The sequence below is a fragment of the Hylobates moloch genome, unplaced genomic scaffold (assembly GCF_009828535.3).
Source record: "Hylobates moloch isolate HMO894 unplaced genomic scaffold, HMol_V3 SCAFFOLD_6, whole genome shotgun sequence".
Lineage (NCBI taxonomy): Eukaryota > Metazoa > Chordata > Mammalia > Primates > Hylobatidae > Hylobates > Hylobates moloch.
Genome location: NW_026652281.1, coordinates 93,275,113 through 93,295,079, shown reverse-complemented (window position 1 = coordinate 93,295,079; position 19,967 = coordinate 93,275,113). Strand labels below are relative to the sequence as shown.

At 49.9% G+C, this 19,967-nt stretch overlaps 1 protein-coding gene and 1 pseudogene across 4 annotated transcripts in view; both read right to left on the bottom strand.

Annotated features, from left to right (window-relative positions):
- Positions 1-2,577: 2,577 nt before the first annotated feature.
- Positions 2,578-19,967, bottom strand: part of DRC7 (dynein regulatory complex subunit 7) — a 34,779-nt gene continuing 17,389 nt past the window's right edge. For 3 of the 4 annotated variants that reach the window (XM_058440291.1, XM_032157467.2, XM_058440293.1), the window contains 11 exons: positions 14,850-14,978; positions 11,611-11,683; positions 10,509-10,637; positions 10,217-10,345; positions 8,518-8,738; positions 7,104-7,319; positions 6,444-6,554; positions 5,680-5,790; positions 4,507-4,701; positions 2,963-3,102; positions 2,578-2,868 (listed from right to left, as the gene is read on the bottom strand). In XM_058440291.1, coding sequence (XP_058296274.1) covers positions 2,775-2,868; positions 2,963-3,102; positions 4,507-4,701; positions 5,680-5,790; positions 6,444-6,554; positions 7,104-7,319; positions 8,518-8,738; positions 10,217-10,345; positions 10,509-10,637; positions 11,611-11,683; positions 14,850-14,978 — 1,548 coding nt within the window. In that variant the 3' untranslated portion in view covers positions 2,578-2,774. The remainder of the gene's footprint in view (positions 2,869-2,962; positions 3,103-4,506; positions 4,702-5,679; positions 5,791-6,443; positions 6,555-7,103; positions 7,320-8,517; positions 8,739-10,216; positions 10,346-10,508; positions 10,638-11,610; positions 11,684-14,849; positions 14,979-19,967) is intronic. The other variant, XM_058440292.1, reaches the window with a different exon arrangement.
- LOC116471310 (mitochondrial carrier homolog 2-like) lies at positions 18,350-19,532 on the bottom strand (annotated as a pseudogene).

The following is a 19,967-nucleotide window of genomic DNA, read 5'->3' as shown; positions in this document are numbered from 1 at the left end:
GTGTCTACAAAAAATACAAAAATTAGCCGGGCGTGGTGGCGTGCGTGCCTATAATCCCAGCTACTCGGGAGGCTGAGGCAGGAGAATCACTTGAAACTGGGAAGCAGAGGTTGCGGTGAGCCGGGATGGGGCCACTGTACTCCAGCCTAGGCGACAGAGTGAGATCCATTTCAAAAAATAAAAATAAAAATAATGCCCTTATTCTGCAATAACCATTGTTATCACCACTGCTAAGAAAATTTAATTCTCTAACAACCAGTCCATATTCATATGTCCCCAGTCATCCCAAAAACCTTTTAGGACTTTTTTTTCTAACTAAGAACCGATCAGTATTCACCACACTTGACTCTTTTAAGTTCTTTCCATTTCTGTCCCCAACCTTTTATTTTTATGACATCGATCTTTTGAAGAAATCAGGCCATTTACCTAGATTGTCCCACGTTAGGAATGTTTCCTTTTAGTATCATTTACCTGATTTTCCTGAAGATCTTGTTAGATGGAAGTTCTTCTTAAATGCATTTCTTCCCTTGAATTTCTTAAGTTAGGGCTAAAGGCTTGATTAGATTCATGACAACAAGCACTTAAAAATACTCCAGAGGACACATTGTAAGTGCACAAGCTTGATGAATTTTTACAAACTGAACACACCTAGGTCAAAAAGCAGAACATGACCAGAAACCAGAATCCCCTCCCGGGGCTCCATGCTTACATCCATTCACTAACCCTCACACTCCAAGAGTGACGGTTGTCCTGACTTCTAATATCACCAATTAATTTTGCTTATTTTTGTTCTTTCCATAAATGGAATCATACAGTATGTACTTTTGTGTCTTGAATCTTTTGACATTATACTTAGGCAGTTTGACCATATCATTCCATATAGTTGTGTTGCAGTTCATTCATTTTCATTGCTGTATGATATGGTTTGGCTGTGTCCCCACCCAAATCATCTTGTGAATTGTAGCTCCCGTAATTCCCACATATTGTGGGAGGGACCCAGTGGGAGATAATTGAATCATGGGAGGGGTTTCCCCCATACTGTTCTCATGGTAGTGAATTAGTCTCATGAGATCTGATGATTTTATAAGGGATTTTCCTTTTTGCTTGGTTCGCATTCTCTCTTGTCTGCCACCATGTAAGATGTGCCTTTCGCCTTCTGCCATGATTGTGAGGCCTCCCCAGCCATGTGGAGCTGTGAGTCCATTAAACCTATTTTTCTTTACAAATTACCCAGTCTTGAGTATGTCTTAATCAGCAGTGTGAAAACAGACTAATACAATATTATTGGCATTTAGAACTAGATAATTATTTGCTGTGGGGGGCTGTTCTGGGCATTATAGAATGTTTAGCAGCATCCCTGGCCTGTATGCACTAGATGCCAGTAGCATTCTCCCTAAGCAGTTCTCCCTAAGCAGTTAAAGACAACCCAAAATATCTGAAGACCACAATTTATGTATCCATTCTGCTCTTGATGGGCATTTGGGTAACTTCCAAGTATGATGCTATTATCAATAACGCTGCTATGAAAGTTATAGCACATGCCTTTTGGCAGATAGCTATCTATCTACATTTCTGTTGAGTTATTCATCATTTTTACTTGATGAATGATGGATTGGAGTAGAACCTAAGAGTAGAATTGTTGGGCTTTAGTTTAGCTTTAAAAGATCCAAGCAGTTTTCCAAAATGGTTGTACTGATTTATACTTTCACTAGGAACGCTATTTGGGAGTTCCAGTTGTTTCTCATCATCACTAGTACTTTTTATTTTTTTCATACCGGAGGGTGTTGTGACATTTCATTTCCCAGATGACTCATGAATTTGACAACCATTTCATGTGCTTTTTGGCTATTTTTTAAGCTAACATTTAATGACTGCTTTCTATGTACCATTCCCAGCCTCCCTGCTTTATAATTTATTTTTTTTTTTTTTTTCTGAGACAGGGTTTTGCTCTGTTGCTCAGGCTGAAGTGCAGTGGTGCAATCATGGCTCACTGCAGCCTTGACTTCCTAGGTGAAAGTGATCCTCCTACCTCAGTATCCTGAGTAGCTGGGACTACAGGCTCATGCCACCATGCCTGGCTCTTTTTTCTTTCTTTTTTTTTTTTTTTTTTTAGGAATAGGGTCTTACTATGTTGCCCAGGCTGGTCTCAAACTCCTGGGCTCAAGCGATCCTCCTGCGTCAGCCTCCCTAAATGTTGGGATTACTTACGGGTGTGAGCCACCACACCTGGCTATAAGTTTTATTTAACGCAACAATGCTACCCCATTCCACAGATGGGTAAGTGGTATCTGGTAAGAAAAGGAGCTGGGATTCAGTCCTCAAATTCTGGGGCATGCATCTTAGCTTTCCCCATCCCACTTGGTGAGGTGGGCCACCCTAGTCACATTGAGATCTAACCAGTTGTTTGCAGATGGCTGTGGGACCATCTGCAGAGGTGCTGTGAAGACCTGACATTCCAACGGAGAGAAGGACAGGAAGCAAATGACAGGCCAAGGGGAGGAAGGGGGTGGTCCCAGGCTATAGATAACAGAAGAAGAGAAAGTCTGCTGCTGGAGCTTGTGAAGTGCGAGGCACAAATGGCAAATTAAGAGTGTGTTTATTTACAAGAAAATCATGAGAAGCAGGAAAAAACAGGGCTGTAGGGGAGGTGGGCTGGCAGTGAAGCCAGGTGTCTGTGTAAACAGGCATTGGCTGGGTAGAGGGAACACAGGAGCCAGGCTGTGGGAAGAGGTTTCCTTTCTCTGGCAGCTCTGGCTGAGGCCCCAGGAGGGACATTAAGCAAATATTTTCTGGAGCTCCCCCAGGCGTGGGTCCTTGTAGAGCTTTTCCTCCAGAGCCAGGTACTTCAGTGGGGCCAGTTCCTTGTGTCTGAAGTCAGAGGGGCAGGGAAAGAGGGTGAGGGGTTACAAAGCTGGTGGTCCAGCCTCCCAGTGGGTTTTCTCCACCTGCCCTGCCTGCTCACCGATTGAGGCGCTGCTCCAGGATGCGGATGCGGAACATGGCCTGAGAGCAGTAACTCAGGTACAGGTCTTCATCCTCGGGTGTCAGCGTCAACTGGTTCTCCTGGTACCACTGCTGCTTCTTTTGCAGCTCCTGGGTCTCCTGTGGTCATAGGGAGGACAGAGAAGGAGGGCTGACAAGGCTGACCTTCACCCAGGCTGCAGGCTGCAATCCCATTGGTCACTAGACAGCACCATGACTGTTGGCCCGGCTGTCCCCACCCACACAAGCCACCTATCCATACCTGCCACAGAGGCAGGGGCCACAAACTATCTTGGGTGGGAGCCAGTGGGGTCATGTTTATAGGGATGTCATGTCCATGAGGTCAGAGCAGGGGGCAAGACTGAGAGAGCCATGTGGCTCTGGACAAGTTACTGGCATTTTCAGAACCTGCAATTTCTTGTCTACAAAATGAGGGTCATTGCACTCCCCCCTCTCCTTGTAGAGCTCCTTGTGAAGATTAAGTGACATAATCTTAGTAGTGCACGGGAACTACATGGTGTGTGCCTGACCAACAAAAATGGGTCAAGGACTAGGAGTTGTTATAATGTACCATTTCTCTGTCTGCCCAGCCATCTGCCCATCTATTCCTCTGCCCATCCCTCCACCCATCACTGCCCATCCATCCATCCGTCCATCCGTCCTTCCACTCATCCATCCAACTGTCCATCTATCCACCCGCCCATCCATCCATCCATCCATCCATCCACCCACCCATCCACCCACCCACTCATCCATCCACCCACCTACTCACTCACTCATCCACCCATCCATCCATCCATCCATCCATCCACCCATCCACTCATCCATCCACCCACCTGCTCACTCACTCTCCACCCACCCAGTCACCCATCCATCCATCATCCATCCATCCATCCATCCACCCATCCATCCATCCACCCACCCACTCACCCACCCACCCACCCACTCATCCATCCACCCACTCGTCCATCCATCCACCCACTCACTCACTCATCCATTCATCCATCCACCCCTCCATCCATTCATCCATCTACCCACCCACTCATCCATCCACCCACCTATCCACCCACCCATCCATCCACCCACCTATCCATACATATACCCATACACCCATCCATCTATCACCCATCCATTCATCCACCCATCCACCCACCCATATATTCATGCACCCACCCATCCCTCTATCTACCCATCAATCCACCCACCCATCTATCTGCCTATTCATCCATCTATCTACCCATCCATTCATCCACCCATCCATCCATCCATCCGTCCGTCCATCCATCTATCCACCCACCCACCCACCTATCCATACCTATACCCATCCATCCCCCTATCCATTCATCTATTCAATAAACAAGTGTGAGGAGGAACAACTCAGTCATTTGGAAACCCCAAGCATTGACATATTCATCCCCCTCATCAGGCCCTCACAAGCCTGTGAGGTGGTGGGCAGACAGCCCTGGGCCCGTTTTCTAGATGCAGATGCTGAGATCCCCTCCCCAACAAAGGCCCTGGCGGCACCTTCTCAAAGCGGGCCTGGATGAGGTTGGCCTTGTTGATGAGCCGCTGCTTGAAGTCACTGAGGCACTCATCCTTGAGGCGTACCGCCTGCCAGCGTGTTAATTTCTCTCCTGGTGGGAGCTGGGCCAGGAATGGGGCCAGGTAGTCCAGCTGGGTCTCCACCTGCCTCAGGTGTTCTTCATGCATCACGCGCTCCTGTAAAGGTGAGGGGCAGTCAGCTGGATCAGCAGGAACTGCAGAGACCTCTCCACCAGCTCTGCATCAGCAGTGTGCCAGCACAAAGCCAGACCTCACAGCCAGGTCCCGGTGCATGGTGCCTCCAAGACGGGTCTTAGAAGGGCCTGCATGCTGGTCTCTGGACCTGTGTTTGCTGGTGACAGCCAACTCTTTTTTTCTTACATGAATTTGTGTCTCGCTACCTGAGTTTTGGTTTCCTTCTCTGAGGATCTGACAGGATCATGTCTGTAAAGCACGCAGCCTGATGCCTGACAATCCATAGTAGATGCTTATTCAGTCAATGGTAGTGGTTATTAATGATGTTAGTTAAAAACTGCCAGTAACTCCCTTCACTTTTCTTTTCCACCCTGGGGCCTGTGTCCTCCATCTGCAGACAGGGGGCAGTGAAGTTGGAGATGTGGGGGCTGACACCCTCCCCTGGGATCTGAGAACAGTCATCTGATGCCCGTCCTGCCTCATGACCCCCAAACTGTTTTTAGGAATCTCAACTTGGTTGGTGAAAGGGATTCAGAAGCCAGCCCTGAAAACCAGGCGGGGCCTTGCAACCTGAGGGTGTAACCTGAATGCCGTCCCTGTGCTGGAGAGCAGGAGAGCTCAGGCCTGGAGCCAGAGGTAACTCACTGGGGCCACTGGCCCAGGGTGCAACCTCAGTGGGAGCCCTGAGTAGAGGTGGGCACATAATTTTAATTCTTTTCCCAACCACAGGCCTTGGCTTGGCTACAGCCCCTGGGGATGGGGGGAAACCTTGCCCAAATCCCAAGTACTCTTTGGGATGAACCATAGAAATGGTCAGCTCAGCAGCAAGGATGACCGCATGGTATCAATAACCGTATCCCCCACAGAGGGTTTCTCAGCAGAATCCCTCATGGTCCCCACCACCCTGGAGGCCAGGGGGTCTAGGAAAAGCTGGGGCCTAGAGAAGGGATTGGGACTGACCATGGCCTCCCGATATTCCTTGCTCTTCTCATTCCGCTTGGTGTCATAGATGGAGATGGTCAGTGTGTGTGCCGCCTCCTCTTCCTCTCGAAGCTTCAGAATCTCCAGCATCTGAAATGAGAAGTGTTGGAGGGCGTGATGAAGACACCCCCCCTCCACTCCTGTAACCCCAGCACTTTGGGAAGCCAAGGAGGGCAGATTGCATGAGTTCAGGAGTTTGAGACCAGCCTGGGCAAAATGGAAAAACCCCATCTGTTAAAAAACAAAAACGGCTGGGCGTGGTGGCTCATGCTTGTAATCCCAGCACTTTGGGAGGCCGAGGCGGGTGGATCACGAGGTCAGGAGATCGAGACCATGGTGAAACCCCGTCTCTACTAAAAATACAAAAAATTAGCCGGGCGCGGTGGCGGGCGCCTGTAGTCCCAGCTACTCGGAGAGGCTGAGGCAGGAGAATGGCGTGAACCCGGGAGGCGGAGCTTGCAGTGAGCCGAGATTGCGCCACTGCACTCCAGCCTGGGTGACAGAGCGAGACTCCGTCTCAAAAAAAAAAAAAAAAAAAACAAAAACAAAAACAAGAAATTAGCCGGGCATGGTGGTGTGCACTAGTGGTCCCAGTTACCTGGGAGGATGAGGTGGGAGGACCACCTGAGCCCGGGATGTAGAGCCATAATTGTGCCACTGCATTCCAGCCTGGGTTATAGAGGGAAACCCTATCTCAAAAACAAAGATACCGCCCATCTGCTCGCTCTCCCATAGGACCCTACCTCCAGCTCTGACTCCCAGACCTGATGTCTGGACAGCTTCTCCTCCCTCTTCAGGTGCATCATGGTCTCGTACTGGTAGAGCAGCTTCTTGGTGTGCTCCATGGGCTCCACCTGGGACAACAACCACCTCAGTAACACAGAGAGGCTGCCATGATCGGGGCATAGGACCACCTGGTTTCAAATCTACCCCTGCCACTTTCTAGCTGTGTGACCTCGAGCGAGTTGCTATACTTCTCTGAGCCTTAATTTTCTCACTTATAAAAACACAGATAATAATAAAAGAGGAACTGAAGACTCAGAAAAGCTGGGGACTGTGCCAGAAGAGTGAGGGTTTGACTAGGAAGGCTAGCCCCTCAGAGGTAGTGAGACTCTTCCCCTCCCACAGAGCCTCCGTAGGATCTGAGGTTTGCCCTGACCAGGAGTGCAGAGTCGTCTTAGCCTGCTGAGTTCTCTTTTTTGGTGGAAAAGGAAGATTTTCAGAGGAGCTCAAAGAGAAGGGTCCCCAGATGGGGAACTTTTGGTTTTCCCAAGGAGCAAAGATGAATTTCCTGGCCGGGATTCACCAGCGCCCATCCTGGTTCTCCCAAGTTGCTGGAATAAGACAGAGAGCCCCGGTTCCTCCTGCACCCGACCCCTGCCCGCAGTGGGGCCCAGGCCCACCTCGAAGCTGATGCACATGGCGGGTGTCATGATGATCTTGTTGCCCTTGCTGTCCACCTGGGTGCGCCGCAGGAACTCGCGCTTGGAGGCCGTGATGTGGTCCTCGCGGCAGTGGTAGTGCAGCTGGATGCGCTCCTCCGCGACCAGAAACACGCGCTCTGCCACATCCTCCTCTGCGGGCTTCACTGGGTTGCGGAAGAACCGCTCTGTGATTTTCTGGGAGGCCAGAACATGCAAAGGATGAGGGTGTGAGAGGAGATTTCTGTGCACACCCGCAGGCAGGAGCAACGGACGTTCAGGACACTGGAGTCTGGGGTCGTTTGGCGATTCACGTGGAATAGCCTCTCCTAGCCAGACAATGGATTTCATGGGTTCTCAGGGCCAGGCCACTCCAGTCCCGTATGGTGCTGGGCCCCTCCTAAGCTCCTTCAAGACTCTGCTTGCCTGCCTCAAGAGATGGGGAGCTCACCACCTCTCCAGGCAGCCTACTCCATTGCTAGACATCCCTAACTGCTAGAAAGGGCTTCTTTGGCATGCTGCCATTACACACAGTTGCCAACTAATTTTTAATGACATGGAGGGGAAAATGCACAATTTCATGTTAAGTGGGTAATACAGGGACTCTAATCCCCGGGTCCTGATCTCAATTACATTAGAAAAAACTCTCAAAACCAAACCTATAATCCGTGGTAATATATGAGAGATGCCATGCTGAGATATTTTTGCTTTTCTCTACATTTTTACATATTTTCCAAATGTTTAGTCATGAGTGTGTATTTTTGTATAACAATAAGGAAGTAACACATCCTTGGCCCCATGGTTGAGGGCACAATCTGGCACCAGACAACCCCAGGATGGCACATTTGGTGATATGGTTTGGCTTCGTGTCCCCATAAAGGGGACACCCAAATCTGACCTTGAACTGTAATCCCCATATGTCAAGGGCGGGACCAGGTAGAGATAATTGAATCATGGAGGTGGTTTCCCCATGCTATTCTCGTGATAGTGAGTGAGTTCTCCCGATATCTGATGGTTTTATAAGCGGCTTCCCCTTTGCTCAGCACTTATTCTCTCTCCTGCTGCCCTGATTCTAGTGAAAAGGACCCTTTTCACTAGGCAGAAGGTGAAAAGGACCCTTCTGCCATGATTCTAAGTTTCCTAAGGGCTCCCCAGCCATGCAGAACTATGAGTCAATTAAACTTCTTTTCTTTATAAATTACCCAGTCTCACGTATTTCTTCATAGCAGCATGAGAACAGACTAATACATTTGGTAAATGCTTGGTTCATCATTGGTGCCCTTAGATATGTCTCAGGCCTTAATGCCATCCCAGAGCCAGGGCTCTCACCATTCAGAGGTGACATCAGCTGCCAGAGAAGGAGGGCGACCTGTCCCCAGCCCCGGCGAGCTCTTACCACAATGGGCCGGGGGTTTGACTCTGCACTCCTCAGAGTGAGCTTCTTGACTCGGGGTCCAAAGTTGGCATGGCGGTAGGAGAGGAAGTCTGGGCGTCCTTGATAATACTCTGTCATCGTCCTGGGTGTCTCCTCCCGCTTTATCAGGCCATCCACACGGGCTGTTTCATAAAACTCAATGACACGGTTCATCTCAGGTTGCATGGACTTGTACGAGTGCACTGGGTGGGGAGCGGGAGGTGGGAGGAGACAGCTTCATGAGCACTAGGAAGTATGGCTGCTGGCTTGATGGCCCAACCCCAGGCCCAGGGAGAAGACAGACCCACATTATGGATGAGGTTAGCTATGGAACCAGTCCCCTATTGCTGGGTGTTTAGGTTGTGTACAACTTTTCTGATTATTACCAACACCATGATGAACATCTGCATCGTGCATTTTTTGTTCTTGTCCATTATTTGCTAAGAATACATTCTCAGCAGTGGAATTGCTGGGTCCGAAAGTGTACTTTTTTTTTTTTTTTTGAGACGGAGCCTCACTCTGTCATCACCCAGGCTGGAGTGCAGTGGTGCGATCTCAGCTCACTGCAATCTCCACCACCTGGGTTCAAGTGACTCTCCTGTCTCCGCCTCCTGAGTAGCTGGGACTACAGGCACCTGCCACACCTGGCTAATTTTTGTATTTTTAGTAGAAACGAGGTTTCACCATGTTGGTCAGGCTGGTCTCAAACTCCTGACCTCAGGTTATCCACCCAAAGTGCTGGGATTATAGGTGTGAGCCACTGTGCCCAACCAAAAGTGTACATGTTTTATGGTCATTATCAATATTTTGCCCAACTGTCCTCCAGAAAAGTTCCAATGTGCAGTCCCATCAACAGTGACACGGAGTGACTGTTGCTCCCATATTTGTTCATACCCAGTAGGACCATTTTTTTCATCTTTGCCAACATGGGGGTTATAAGATGGTCCTTTCGTGGTTAGGGACCTTATTAGTTTCTTTTTTTTTTAATATCAACTTCTAAATGAGGCTGATCATTTAAAAAAATGTATATTACTCCTATGCTTCTCTTTTGTAAATTTCTTGGTCAGGATTTTTTTTTTTTTTCCTTGAGACAGGATCTCTTGTCACCCAGGTTGGAGTGCAGTGGCATAATCTCGGCTCACTGCAGCCTCAACCTCCTAGGTGCAAGTGATTCTCCTGCCTCACTCTCCTGAGTAGCTGGGATTACAAGCACGTGCCACCATGCCTGGCTAATTTTTGTATTTTTTGTAGAGATGGGGTTTCACCATACGGCCCAGGCTGGTCTGGAATCCCTGGGCTCAACTGCCCAAGTTGGCCTCCCAAAGTGCTTAGATTGCAGGTGTGAGCCCCTGTGTCCGGCACTGCCTCCTTTAAATGTGGCCTCCACCGTGTGACCTCCTGGTGAGGTTCTGGCCTGATTCCAACCACAGAACGAGTATGTGGCGCCCCCTTTAGCTTTCCTGGAGGAGCATTTGTCATGTTTCCTTAGAATTTCTGAGCTTTCCCTGACCTCCCATACATCGGGTTTGCTGAGGGAGGCAGGGCAGCTTCTACTGCTTGCTGCCCAAGAAGCTCTGTGTAATATGTATGCTGGTTCCTCCCACCACATACCACCTGCCACAGGGTGTGTGAGGCCTCTACCCCAGGCTCCTGGCCAGCCCAGGAAAGGGGAGCCACGTACCACGCAGAGCCTGGGGGTGGCCGGGCTTGAAGTAGTCTATCTTCAGGTCTGTGGTCTTGTTTATGTGTTTCAGCTCCAGCATGTCCTCCCGGTTCTGGTACCACTCCTTTATCTCCAAAATATTGGTACCTGTGGGGCCGATGGACACTTGCTGCAGCCAAGCCAGCTCCCCTAGCCTTCAACCCCCCCCCTTATTCCAGGCACACAGAGGCCAGCAATGCCCCCAGAGAGAGTAGAAGCCGCCCCTGCCCCTGGGCTGGCGTGGACCCATGGCCAGAGCAATCCCCCTTACACTCCAGGTCCTCGTAGGTGGTGAGGCGGCTCACAAGGCCATCGCTGTTGAGGTATGGGGCCCACTTCTCCAGCTTTGCCCTCTTGTACTGAATCACCTTCTTCCCATTCGGGCAGCGGGTCTCAAATGCTGTGGACACAGTCAGCTGGGGTCTCTCCTTTCTAGTTTGGGGGAAGGGAGGGCCAGCCCTGCCCAGCCACTCATCCGTCCACTGCCCGTTCTCTGTGTACTGAACTCCTCCAGCCCCAGGCCCAATCCAGGGAGGCCGAGAATAATCACCAGGGGTGGCTCCAGCCCCAGAGGGGTTCTCAGGCCAGGCAGAAGCACAGATCCACCCAAGAATGGGATTTGAGCCCCATCAGAGGGTCTGCCCCGCAGCCAACCACACTCTCACACTGCCAGGCCTTTGCTTGTACAGGTCTCTGCCAGAAACACCATCATCCCCTCCTCCCCTTGTTGGACTGACTCCTTCAGATCCTTCAAAACTTAGCCGAGGTGACCCCTAGCCTACTTCTGGTACCCCTTTGTGCTCATCTATCCCCAGGCCCTAGCTCCAGTGCTGGGCTGGATGCGCCTCCTCTGGGTTCCCATGACACCCTCTCTGGCACTTCCCACCCTGATGAAATGGCCCATGCCCTCCCCATAGGTCTGGGTGCTCCCTAGGTGGGCACCAGCAGATATTGACATGGAGCATGACAGTCCCTGCCCTCCTGCCTTCTCTACCTGCCCCTCTCCAGTCCTGAGACCCCCTGCACCATCTGGGCACTGCCCATGGCCTCCTCTGGGTAGAAGAGTGTGAGAGGGGAACCGGCTGGGTTCCCAGGCCTTGCTGCCGCCCACACGCCATCATCCCACACATGCTCACTGAGCTGCATTGCCCTGTGTGCCAGACTGCTGTCAGGCCCTCAGGGTCAGAGCTGAGTGCATGTGGCAGGAAGGGAGGAGGGAGGGAGGGACGGAGGGTGCAGCTGAAGGTGAGAAGGGTGGAAATGTGGGGCACGGCATTCCCTGCTGTGTTCCCCCCACCTCGTTGCTGCAGACCTCTCTGGAGGCCCAGGAACTGGCTCTGGAGAGGATAAGTGAACACACAAATAGAAAATACCTTCTGGGGAGATCTCAATCTGCTCCACCCACGAGTGGGGCATGTCGAAGCTCTTATCCTCATCCTCCTTGTCCTGATGGGAGAGAAGGGGGTGGGGGAGGTGGTGCTGGTCAGGGCCTTGAAGCAGAAGTTATGGTCAAAGCTCTGTCTCTGCCTGCAGAGCCAAGCCAAGGTGGTCCATTGGCTTCCCCAGGGGAACTGGAGGTCATGAGCATGACCCATGATGTGGAAGAGGAGGAGTCAACTCTGGGCAGGGAGCCCTTCCCTATACCTGCCTGGCTTAGGACAGCAGCACCCTCTGCCCTGGCTGCAGACCCTTTGTGATTAGAGAGGTGTTTCTGGAGTTAGGACTCCCAAGCCCCACCCTCTCTCCAAGACCAGCTAAGGGGTCCTGAGCAAGTCCTTTAACTGCTCTAAGCCTTAGTTTTCTTAACTGTAAACTGGACCTTTTAGGAGAACTAAATGATATAATGTCTGTAAAGGCCTTGGGGCTCTGCCTGGCTGACATTATTATTATTATTTGAGATGGAGTCTTGTTCTGTTACCCAGGCTGGAGTGCAGTGGCATGATCTTGGCTCACTGCAACCTCCGTCTCCCAGGTTCAAGTGATTGTCCTGCCTCAGCCTCCTGAGTAGCTGGGATTACAGGCATGCACCTACCACACCCAGTTGATTTTTGTATTTTTAGTAGAGATGGGTGGAGAGGGTGGGGGGGGGGGTCTCACCATGTTGCCCAGGCTGGTCTCGAACTCCTGACCTCAAATGATATGCCCACCTTGGACTCCCATAGTGCTGGGATTACAGGCATGAGCCACCGTGCCCGGCCTGTTTCCTCTCTGAGCCTTAATTTCCCCATTTGTGAAATAAGGCCGGATCTAGATAAATGGTCCTCAAACTAGATAATCACAGAAACTTGGATAAGACTTTTTCAACTTAAAACACTTTTTCCACAAACGTTGCTCATACCTCTGACACCTGCTTATCTAACTGTGACATTTTGCAGGGGACAAAAATGGGTGAGCAGTCAGCAGTTAGTATTGTCAAAAATCTCTAAGATGGCCAGGTGGGTGGGCTGTCACCAGGGGTCTGGTTTTTCCTGGGGGTCCATGAGTGGCCTGTGACTCTTTGGGCTGCCCTCTGTCCATCTTTGCTGTAACGAGGGCTCTTGGGCCAGGGTGGACCAGGACTCTGTGACTGGAACTGTTTGATTATTAGCCATGCGGGTGCTAAGCCGGCTGCCTGCAGGGCTGGGATCTCAGGCCCTGGCTGGTCCATGCCCCAGGGCAGCAGGGGGCGCCTATGCCCGGATTTACTGCACACAAGATGTCCCCAGTCTCTGGAGATGAGGATGCTGAGAACATTTAGCACCCTTTCCAGGCGGTCTACACTGCTGTGCCAAGCACATCACATCAAGCAGCCCCAGGAGGTGGAACAGAGTTACCACTGAGAACCCAGACTGTGTAGGTTCAAATCCCAGCTCTGTCACTTACCAGCTGTGTTGCTTTGGGTAAGTGAGTGAGTCTTCCCATCTGTGTGTGAGTCTTCCCATTGGTAAAATGGGATAATATTAATCACAGGTGGTAATACCAGTGCCCACCTCACCAGGTGGCTGTGGGGATTTAAACGAGTTACTTCAGGTGAAGCAGATACAATAGATCCCAATGCTTAGTAAGGACCATATGAGTGCTACCTTTTGCTACGGGCTGAATGGCGTCCCCCTAAAATTCACAGGTTGAAGTTTTAAGCCCTGAAAGTGACTGTATTTGTTTTATTTATTTTTCTTATTTTTTCTTTGTTGTCGTCGTTGTTGTTGTCTTGATCACTTACTGTTTGAATGATTGTATTTAGAGACAGGGTCTTTAAAGAGGTGATTAAGGTAAAATGAGTTCATTAGAGTGGGCCCTAATCCAATATGGCTGGTGTTGGTTGGGCATGGTGCCTCATGACTGTAATACCAACACTTTGAGAGGCCAAGGCAAGGAGATCTCTTGAGCCCCGGAGTTCGAGACCAGCCTAGGTAACATAGCAAGACCATGTCTCTCTGAAAAACAAAAATTAGCCGCGTGTGGTGGTGTGTGTCTGTAGTCCCAGCTACTCAAGAGGCCAAAGTGGAAGGATCATTTGAGCCCAAGAGTTCAAGGCTGCAGTGAGCTATGATCGTGCCACTGCACTCCAGCCTGGGCAACAGAGGAGACCCTGTCTCAAAAAAATTTAAAAAAAAATATGACTGGTGTCCTTATAAGAACAGATTAGGACATAGATTTGTACAGAGGGAAGACAATGTGAAGACAGGGAGAAGACAGCCGTCTACAAGCCAAGGACAGGGGGCTCAGAAGGAACCAACCCTGCCCACACCTTGATCTCAGACTTCCAGCCTCCAGAACTGTAAGAAAATTAATTTCTGTCGTTTAAGGAACCGCATCTGTGGTGCTTTGTGATGCCAGATGAATGCACCTATTAGAATTACTATGAATACCACTATGATCCTTCTGCCTCCATTTCACATAAAGGCTGAAACTGAATTCAGAGAAGGGAGGCTGGTGATGTGGGTAAGGCCCTGGCCAACAACTTTCAGAGGAACTGACAGAACAGACAAGAAAGGCCTGGCAGTGTATGGGGCTCATGATGGCTACTTGGGATGGAACTGAGAACAGCCAGCTCTGGGACTCCCAGGGGGTTGCAGAGTGGGGTCTTTTTCTTTTTCTAAATTAATTTTAATTTTTATTTTTTGTGGTGGGGTGGGGTTGCCCAGGCTGGAATGCAGTGGCATGAACATGGCTCACTGCAGCCTCGACCTCCCAGTCTCAAGTGATCCTCCTGCCTCAGCCTCCCAAGTAGCTGGGACTACAGGTGCATGCCACCACAGCCAGCTAACTTTTAAATTTTCTTGTAGAGACAGGGTCCCACTATGTTGCCCAGGCTGGCAAGGGGCATGCTTTCCAAAGGAGCAGGGCAACTCCTGAACAAGGTGGACGATATGCAGGGCAGAAGACCTGACTTCAAGTCCCGTCCCTTCCCTAACCCACTGGGAGGTCCTGGGTAGGTTACTGGCCTTTCTGGGCCTCAATGTGCCCATCTGAAAAATAAGGGAATTGCCCAAGCCTTCCTGCTTTGAGGAACCCATCACTGGTCTACTTGGGCCATCCCCCACCGCCACACACACATGATGCTGGGGACACTTGTCGGGCTCGCTGAAGCCTTCACACACATTCCCTGGGCTCTCAAGCTGCTGAGACTCACCAGATTTTCCACATCATCCTCATTGTTTAACCCACTGTCGTCTTCTTCAGTCAAGGACAGCTGAGACTTATCAGTCCCCAGGAGCATGTACTCCCACCTCACAGGGTCACCCAGGTCAAAGATCAAGTCCTGTTGGAGATGAGAGCAGTCAACTGAGTGTACCCCACAGCCGCCAAGTCCCCACCTGCTCCATGGGGAGTTGGGAGACAGCTACTCCGGGGCAGAGAAGGGACCTGGGCCCAGGGCTTGGAGAAGCAGAACATCAATCCCAGGTGGCTCTGAGAGTCCATGTCCCTACTCCTCATCCCAACAGGGAAACTGAGGCCCTGAGGGGGAGCAGAACTCCCTGCCCATCATTCAGCCTCCCTGTGAGGAAATCTCGTGTTGACCTCTGTGAAAGACTAGGAGGCTCTCTGGCCTGGGCTAGACCTGGATGTGCAGGTCTTTCCTCATCGTCTGGGCAGTGCTTAGAGCCAATGAAAACAAACCAGCAAGATTTGATGGCAGAAGGGTCTAGCAACTCCCAGGAAGGGGAAGATTTTTTAAAAAGGCTTCCTCCTGTTTATTTTACCCATGCCAGGAACAAGGGAACTAGGCAGGCACACGTGGAAGTTATACATAAAAAGCAGGTGGACAGCTGGGCGTGGTGGCTTGTGCCTGTGGTTCCAGCACTTTGGGAGGCTGACACAGAAGGATCACTTGAGCCCAGGAGTTCAAGACCAGCCTGGGTAGCAAAGGGAGATCCCATCTCTACAATTTTTTTTTTTTGAGGCAGAGTCTCACTCTGTTGCCCAGGCTGGAGTGCAGTGGTGTGATCTCGGCTCACTGCAACCTCCGCCTCCCAGGTTCAAGCGATTTTCCTGCCTCAGCCTCCTGAGTAGCTGGGATTACAGGCACACGCCACCATGCCTGGCTCATTTTTATATTTTTAGTAGAGATGGGGTTTCACCATTTTGGCCAGGCTGGTGTCGAACTCCTGACCTCAAGTGATACACCTGTCTTGGCCTCCCAAAGTACTGGGATTACAGGCATGAGGCACTGTGCCTGGCCTTTTTTTTTTTTTTTTTGCCAGTGCATGGTGGCACACACCTGTAGTCCTGACTACTTGGGAGGCTGAGGCAGGAGGATCACTTGATCCCAGGAAGTTGATGCTGCAGCTAGCTGTGAACACACCAGTGTACTCCAGCCTGGGAGACAGAGTAAGACCCTGTCTCTCCAAAAAATAAATAAATAAAACAGCAGGTGGGTGGGAATTTCTCCTCCATGGAGTGTGTCTGCCACCTTCTTTTTTTTTTTTTTGAGACAGGGTCTCCCTCTGTTGCCCAGGCTGGAGTGCAGTGGCATGATCTCGGCTCACTGCAACCTCCACCTCCCAGGTTCAAGTGATTCTCCTACCTCAGCCTCCTGAGTAGCTGGGACTACAAGCGCACGCCACCACAGCCCAGCTAATTTTTACATTTTTAGTAGAGACGGGGTTTCACCATGTTGGTCAGGCTGGTCTCAAACTCCTGACCTCTTTTCACCCAGCCCACCTGAGTCCTCAGTCCCCTCAATAAAAGTGGCTCATCTGTCAGATAATTCCTAGAAGGTGGGGAGCACCTCACATTCTAATCAACCTTCCTAGAGCAAGGTGTTCTCCCCACCCTAAATCATGTTCCAGAGGAAATCAAAGGCTACAGAACAGCTGCCTGGAGGGGTGTATTAAGCTGTCCTGAAGCCAACTCTAACCCTAGTACTCACTGTCGTGTGTGAGTACTGGGAGGGCTCCCGAGTATTTCTCTGCCCTAGCTGGTGGGTGGAAGGGAGAGAAGTGGGGGGCACAACAGAGGAGAGTGAGGGAGAGAACTGCTGGTAGATGTTATAGTGACTGCGGACAAAGCTTAGTGGGCTTAGTGGATAGGAACTCAATTGTATAGATATTTGCCTTTCTTCACTCTTTTTTTTTTTTTTTTTTTTTTTTTGAGATGGAGTCTTGCTGTGTCGCCCAGGCTGGAGTGCACTGGTGCAATCTCAGCTCACTGCAACCTCTGCCTCCTGGGTTCAAGCGATTCTCATGCCTCAGCCTCCCAATTAGCTGGGATTACAGGCGCCTGCCACCACACCCAGCTAATTTGTGTATTTTTAGTAGAGATAGGGTTTCACCATGTTGGCCAGGCTGGTCTTGAACTCCTGGCCTTAAGTGATCCACCCACCTCGACCTCTCAAATTCCTGGGATTAAAGGTGTGAGCCACTGTGCCTGGCCAACCTATTTGCACTCTTGGCCTAAATTTTGTTACTTTTGTAAACCAGTGTAAGCAGTAGTTAGATATTATGCTTTGTTACTTTAAGTTCTATTTCTTTAGAAAAAGCACAATTGAATGGACAACAGCCACATCCATGTGCCTAGGGTATGTTTGCGCCAGGCAGTCACTCTGTGGATGCTTTGCCATCCTCCTCCAACCCCTTGCTATTTCAAGGTTCTTTGAAGAAACAAAGCAGCTGCTCCAATGTTCGTGTGGTGGTAAAAGTGACAGCCTATGCCATCATCTCTTCCTCATGCCCTCACTTGGTACAGTACTGCCCCTTTGGCCTCACTTCTGCCTTCACCTCAGAGCCTGATGGATGGGATGAGGACATTCAGGCTGGAAGAGGGGCTGAAGGAGGACTGTAGCATCCTCTGAAGGGCCGTTATCCTTCAGAGGACACCGACCACCATGTTGCTTATGAGCCCAGGCCCCGGGGGAGGGCAGTGTCGGCTCTGCCCCCTCTGTGTGGCATGGGAGAAATGATCTCACTTTACTTGGCCTCAGTTTCCTTACCTGTTAGATGGGAGCAACAATAGTTAACATTTATTGAACAGCTAGAGACTATTCTAAGCACCTACTGAGTGTTACTTCCCACAACCCTGGAATCAGTGCCTAAGGGAGGCAGAGTGACGAGAGGCATCTGCTTTGCTAAGGGCAGAAGTTTCTCTATCTCGGAGCTTCTGACTTCTTCACAGAGACAGAGCAACCAGCAAAGCAATCATGCATCAACTCTGCCTGTCTCCCGCAGGGGCTGGCAGTCGCCCCTCTGACACTTATTTACTTATTTATTCATTCCCCAAGACTAAATGACCATTAAAAAAGCAGGTCATCAGGTACAGTGGCTCAGGCCTATAATCCCAACACTTTGGGAGGCCAAGGTGGGCAGATCAATTGAGGTCAGGAGTTCGAGACCAGTCTGGCCAAAATGGTGAAACCCTGTCTTTACTAAAAATACAAAAAAATTAGCCAGGTGTGGTAGTGCATGCCTGTAATCCCAGCTACTCAGGAGGCTGAGGTGAGAAGATCACTTGAACCCAGGAGGTGGGGATTGCAGTGAGCCAAAATCGCGCCACTGCACTCCAGCCTGGGTGACAGAGCAAGAGTCTGTCTCAAAAATAAAATAAAAGTGTGGAACACTATATAGAAATCAACATTGTCTCCCATAATTTGGTGCATCTTGGACTATGGAAATGTCACTGTCCCACCCTACATCTTCAAATTAACATTCTCGGGTCACAACAAGTCTTCCCAAAGGGATCCTTTGGGAAAAACGAACTATTTCCCCAGCTCATATTTCCCTCTTTTTGTAGCATGCACCAGCAATTTATGCAAGTAGTATATACTGGGAAGGAAGAAGAGGGTCCACCAGCAAGCCCATGGCTGTTGACAGCCATAAGATTAGAGACAGGCACAAAGAGATAGGTCAACATACTGGCAAACAGTGCTGTGACATCTTGAGAATAACTCTTCATACTCTTCATTTCATTCTCGATAGAAACCTCACTGTCCAGTGCATGCGTGTGTGTGTGTGTGTGTGTGCGTGACAGAGAGAGAGAGAGACTCTCTCTCTCTGTTGCCCAGGCTGGAGTGCAGTGGCATAATCACGGCTCACTACAGCCTTGACCTCCCGGGCTCAAGCAATCGTCCCACCTCAGCCTCCCTAGTAGCTGGGACTACAGGTACATGCCATCATGCCTGGCTAATTTTTTTGAATTTTTTTAATAGAGACGAGGTCTCACTTTGTTGCCCAGGCTGGTCTCAAACTCCTGAGCTCAAGCGATCCTCTCACCTTATCCTCCCAAAGTATCAGGATTACAGGCACAAGCCGCTATGCCCCACCAGAATGCGTAGGTATTGATGAGGTAGGCCAGTGAGTTACAGAGCCATAAAGAAATGGTGTTGCCTAGGAGGTGAGGAACAAGACACATGAGAAATCCTAGGATGCCTTCTTCCCAATAGATGGTTACTATGGAGTCACAAAGTTCACAGTACTTGGACTCTCTGTCAATGAATTGTACCATCAATCTCAGTAATCATGCAGAAGGGATGTGCGATGGCGGTAGCAGCAGAACGAGTGATAATCTCTCGAGTTATCTCCATGGTAACTCGGTCAAAGAAAGATGAGACAGCTTTCTGTACATTTCCAGGTCCTAACTACTGCAAAACTTGACCGTGGACTCCCAGGCAGTTTTGGAGTTAAGCCTGTGAACAACCTGCACCTCCCATCAATGCTGGCAATGTACTGAGTGTAACTAAAGGGACCAGGAAGCTGACCTACTTGCTGCCCCAAAGTATTCTGACCTGTTGTTGCAGGAAGAGGCTCATACACCATGAGAGCAGCTGGGACAGGATAGTGAGACAGGAGCTCAGGAGCAGCAGACTGGCTACGTCCGCCATGCAGGTGGACAGACAATCCAAGCCACCAAGCAAAAGAGCGAGCTGTTCCTCAGGGTCACCTTAAAAAGGGCCCAAGGGAAACTGGCCTGGTCAGAAACAGAGTGCCTTTGAGACAATGAAAGAGCACTGATAGACATACCCGAGACTGGGTAATTTGCAAAGAAAAAGAGGTTTAATGGACTCACAGTTCTGCAAAGAGGATAACCGATGCTAATACAAATCAAAGCCCCAGTGGCTATATTAATATCAGACAAAATAGACGTCAGAATGAAAAATATTACTAGGGATAAAGCTGATTATTTCATACCGATAGAGAGGTTAATTCATCATGAGGACATAACAATCTCAAACATTTACTCATCTAATAGCAGGGCTTCAAAATACATGAAGCAAATACTGACAGAACTGAAAGAAGAAATAGAGAAATCCAAAATT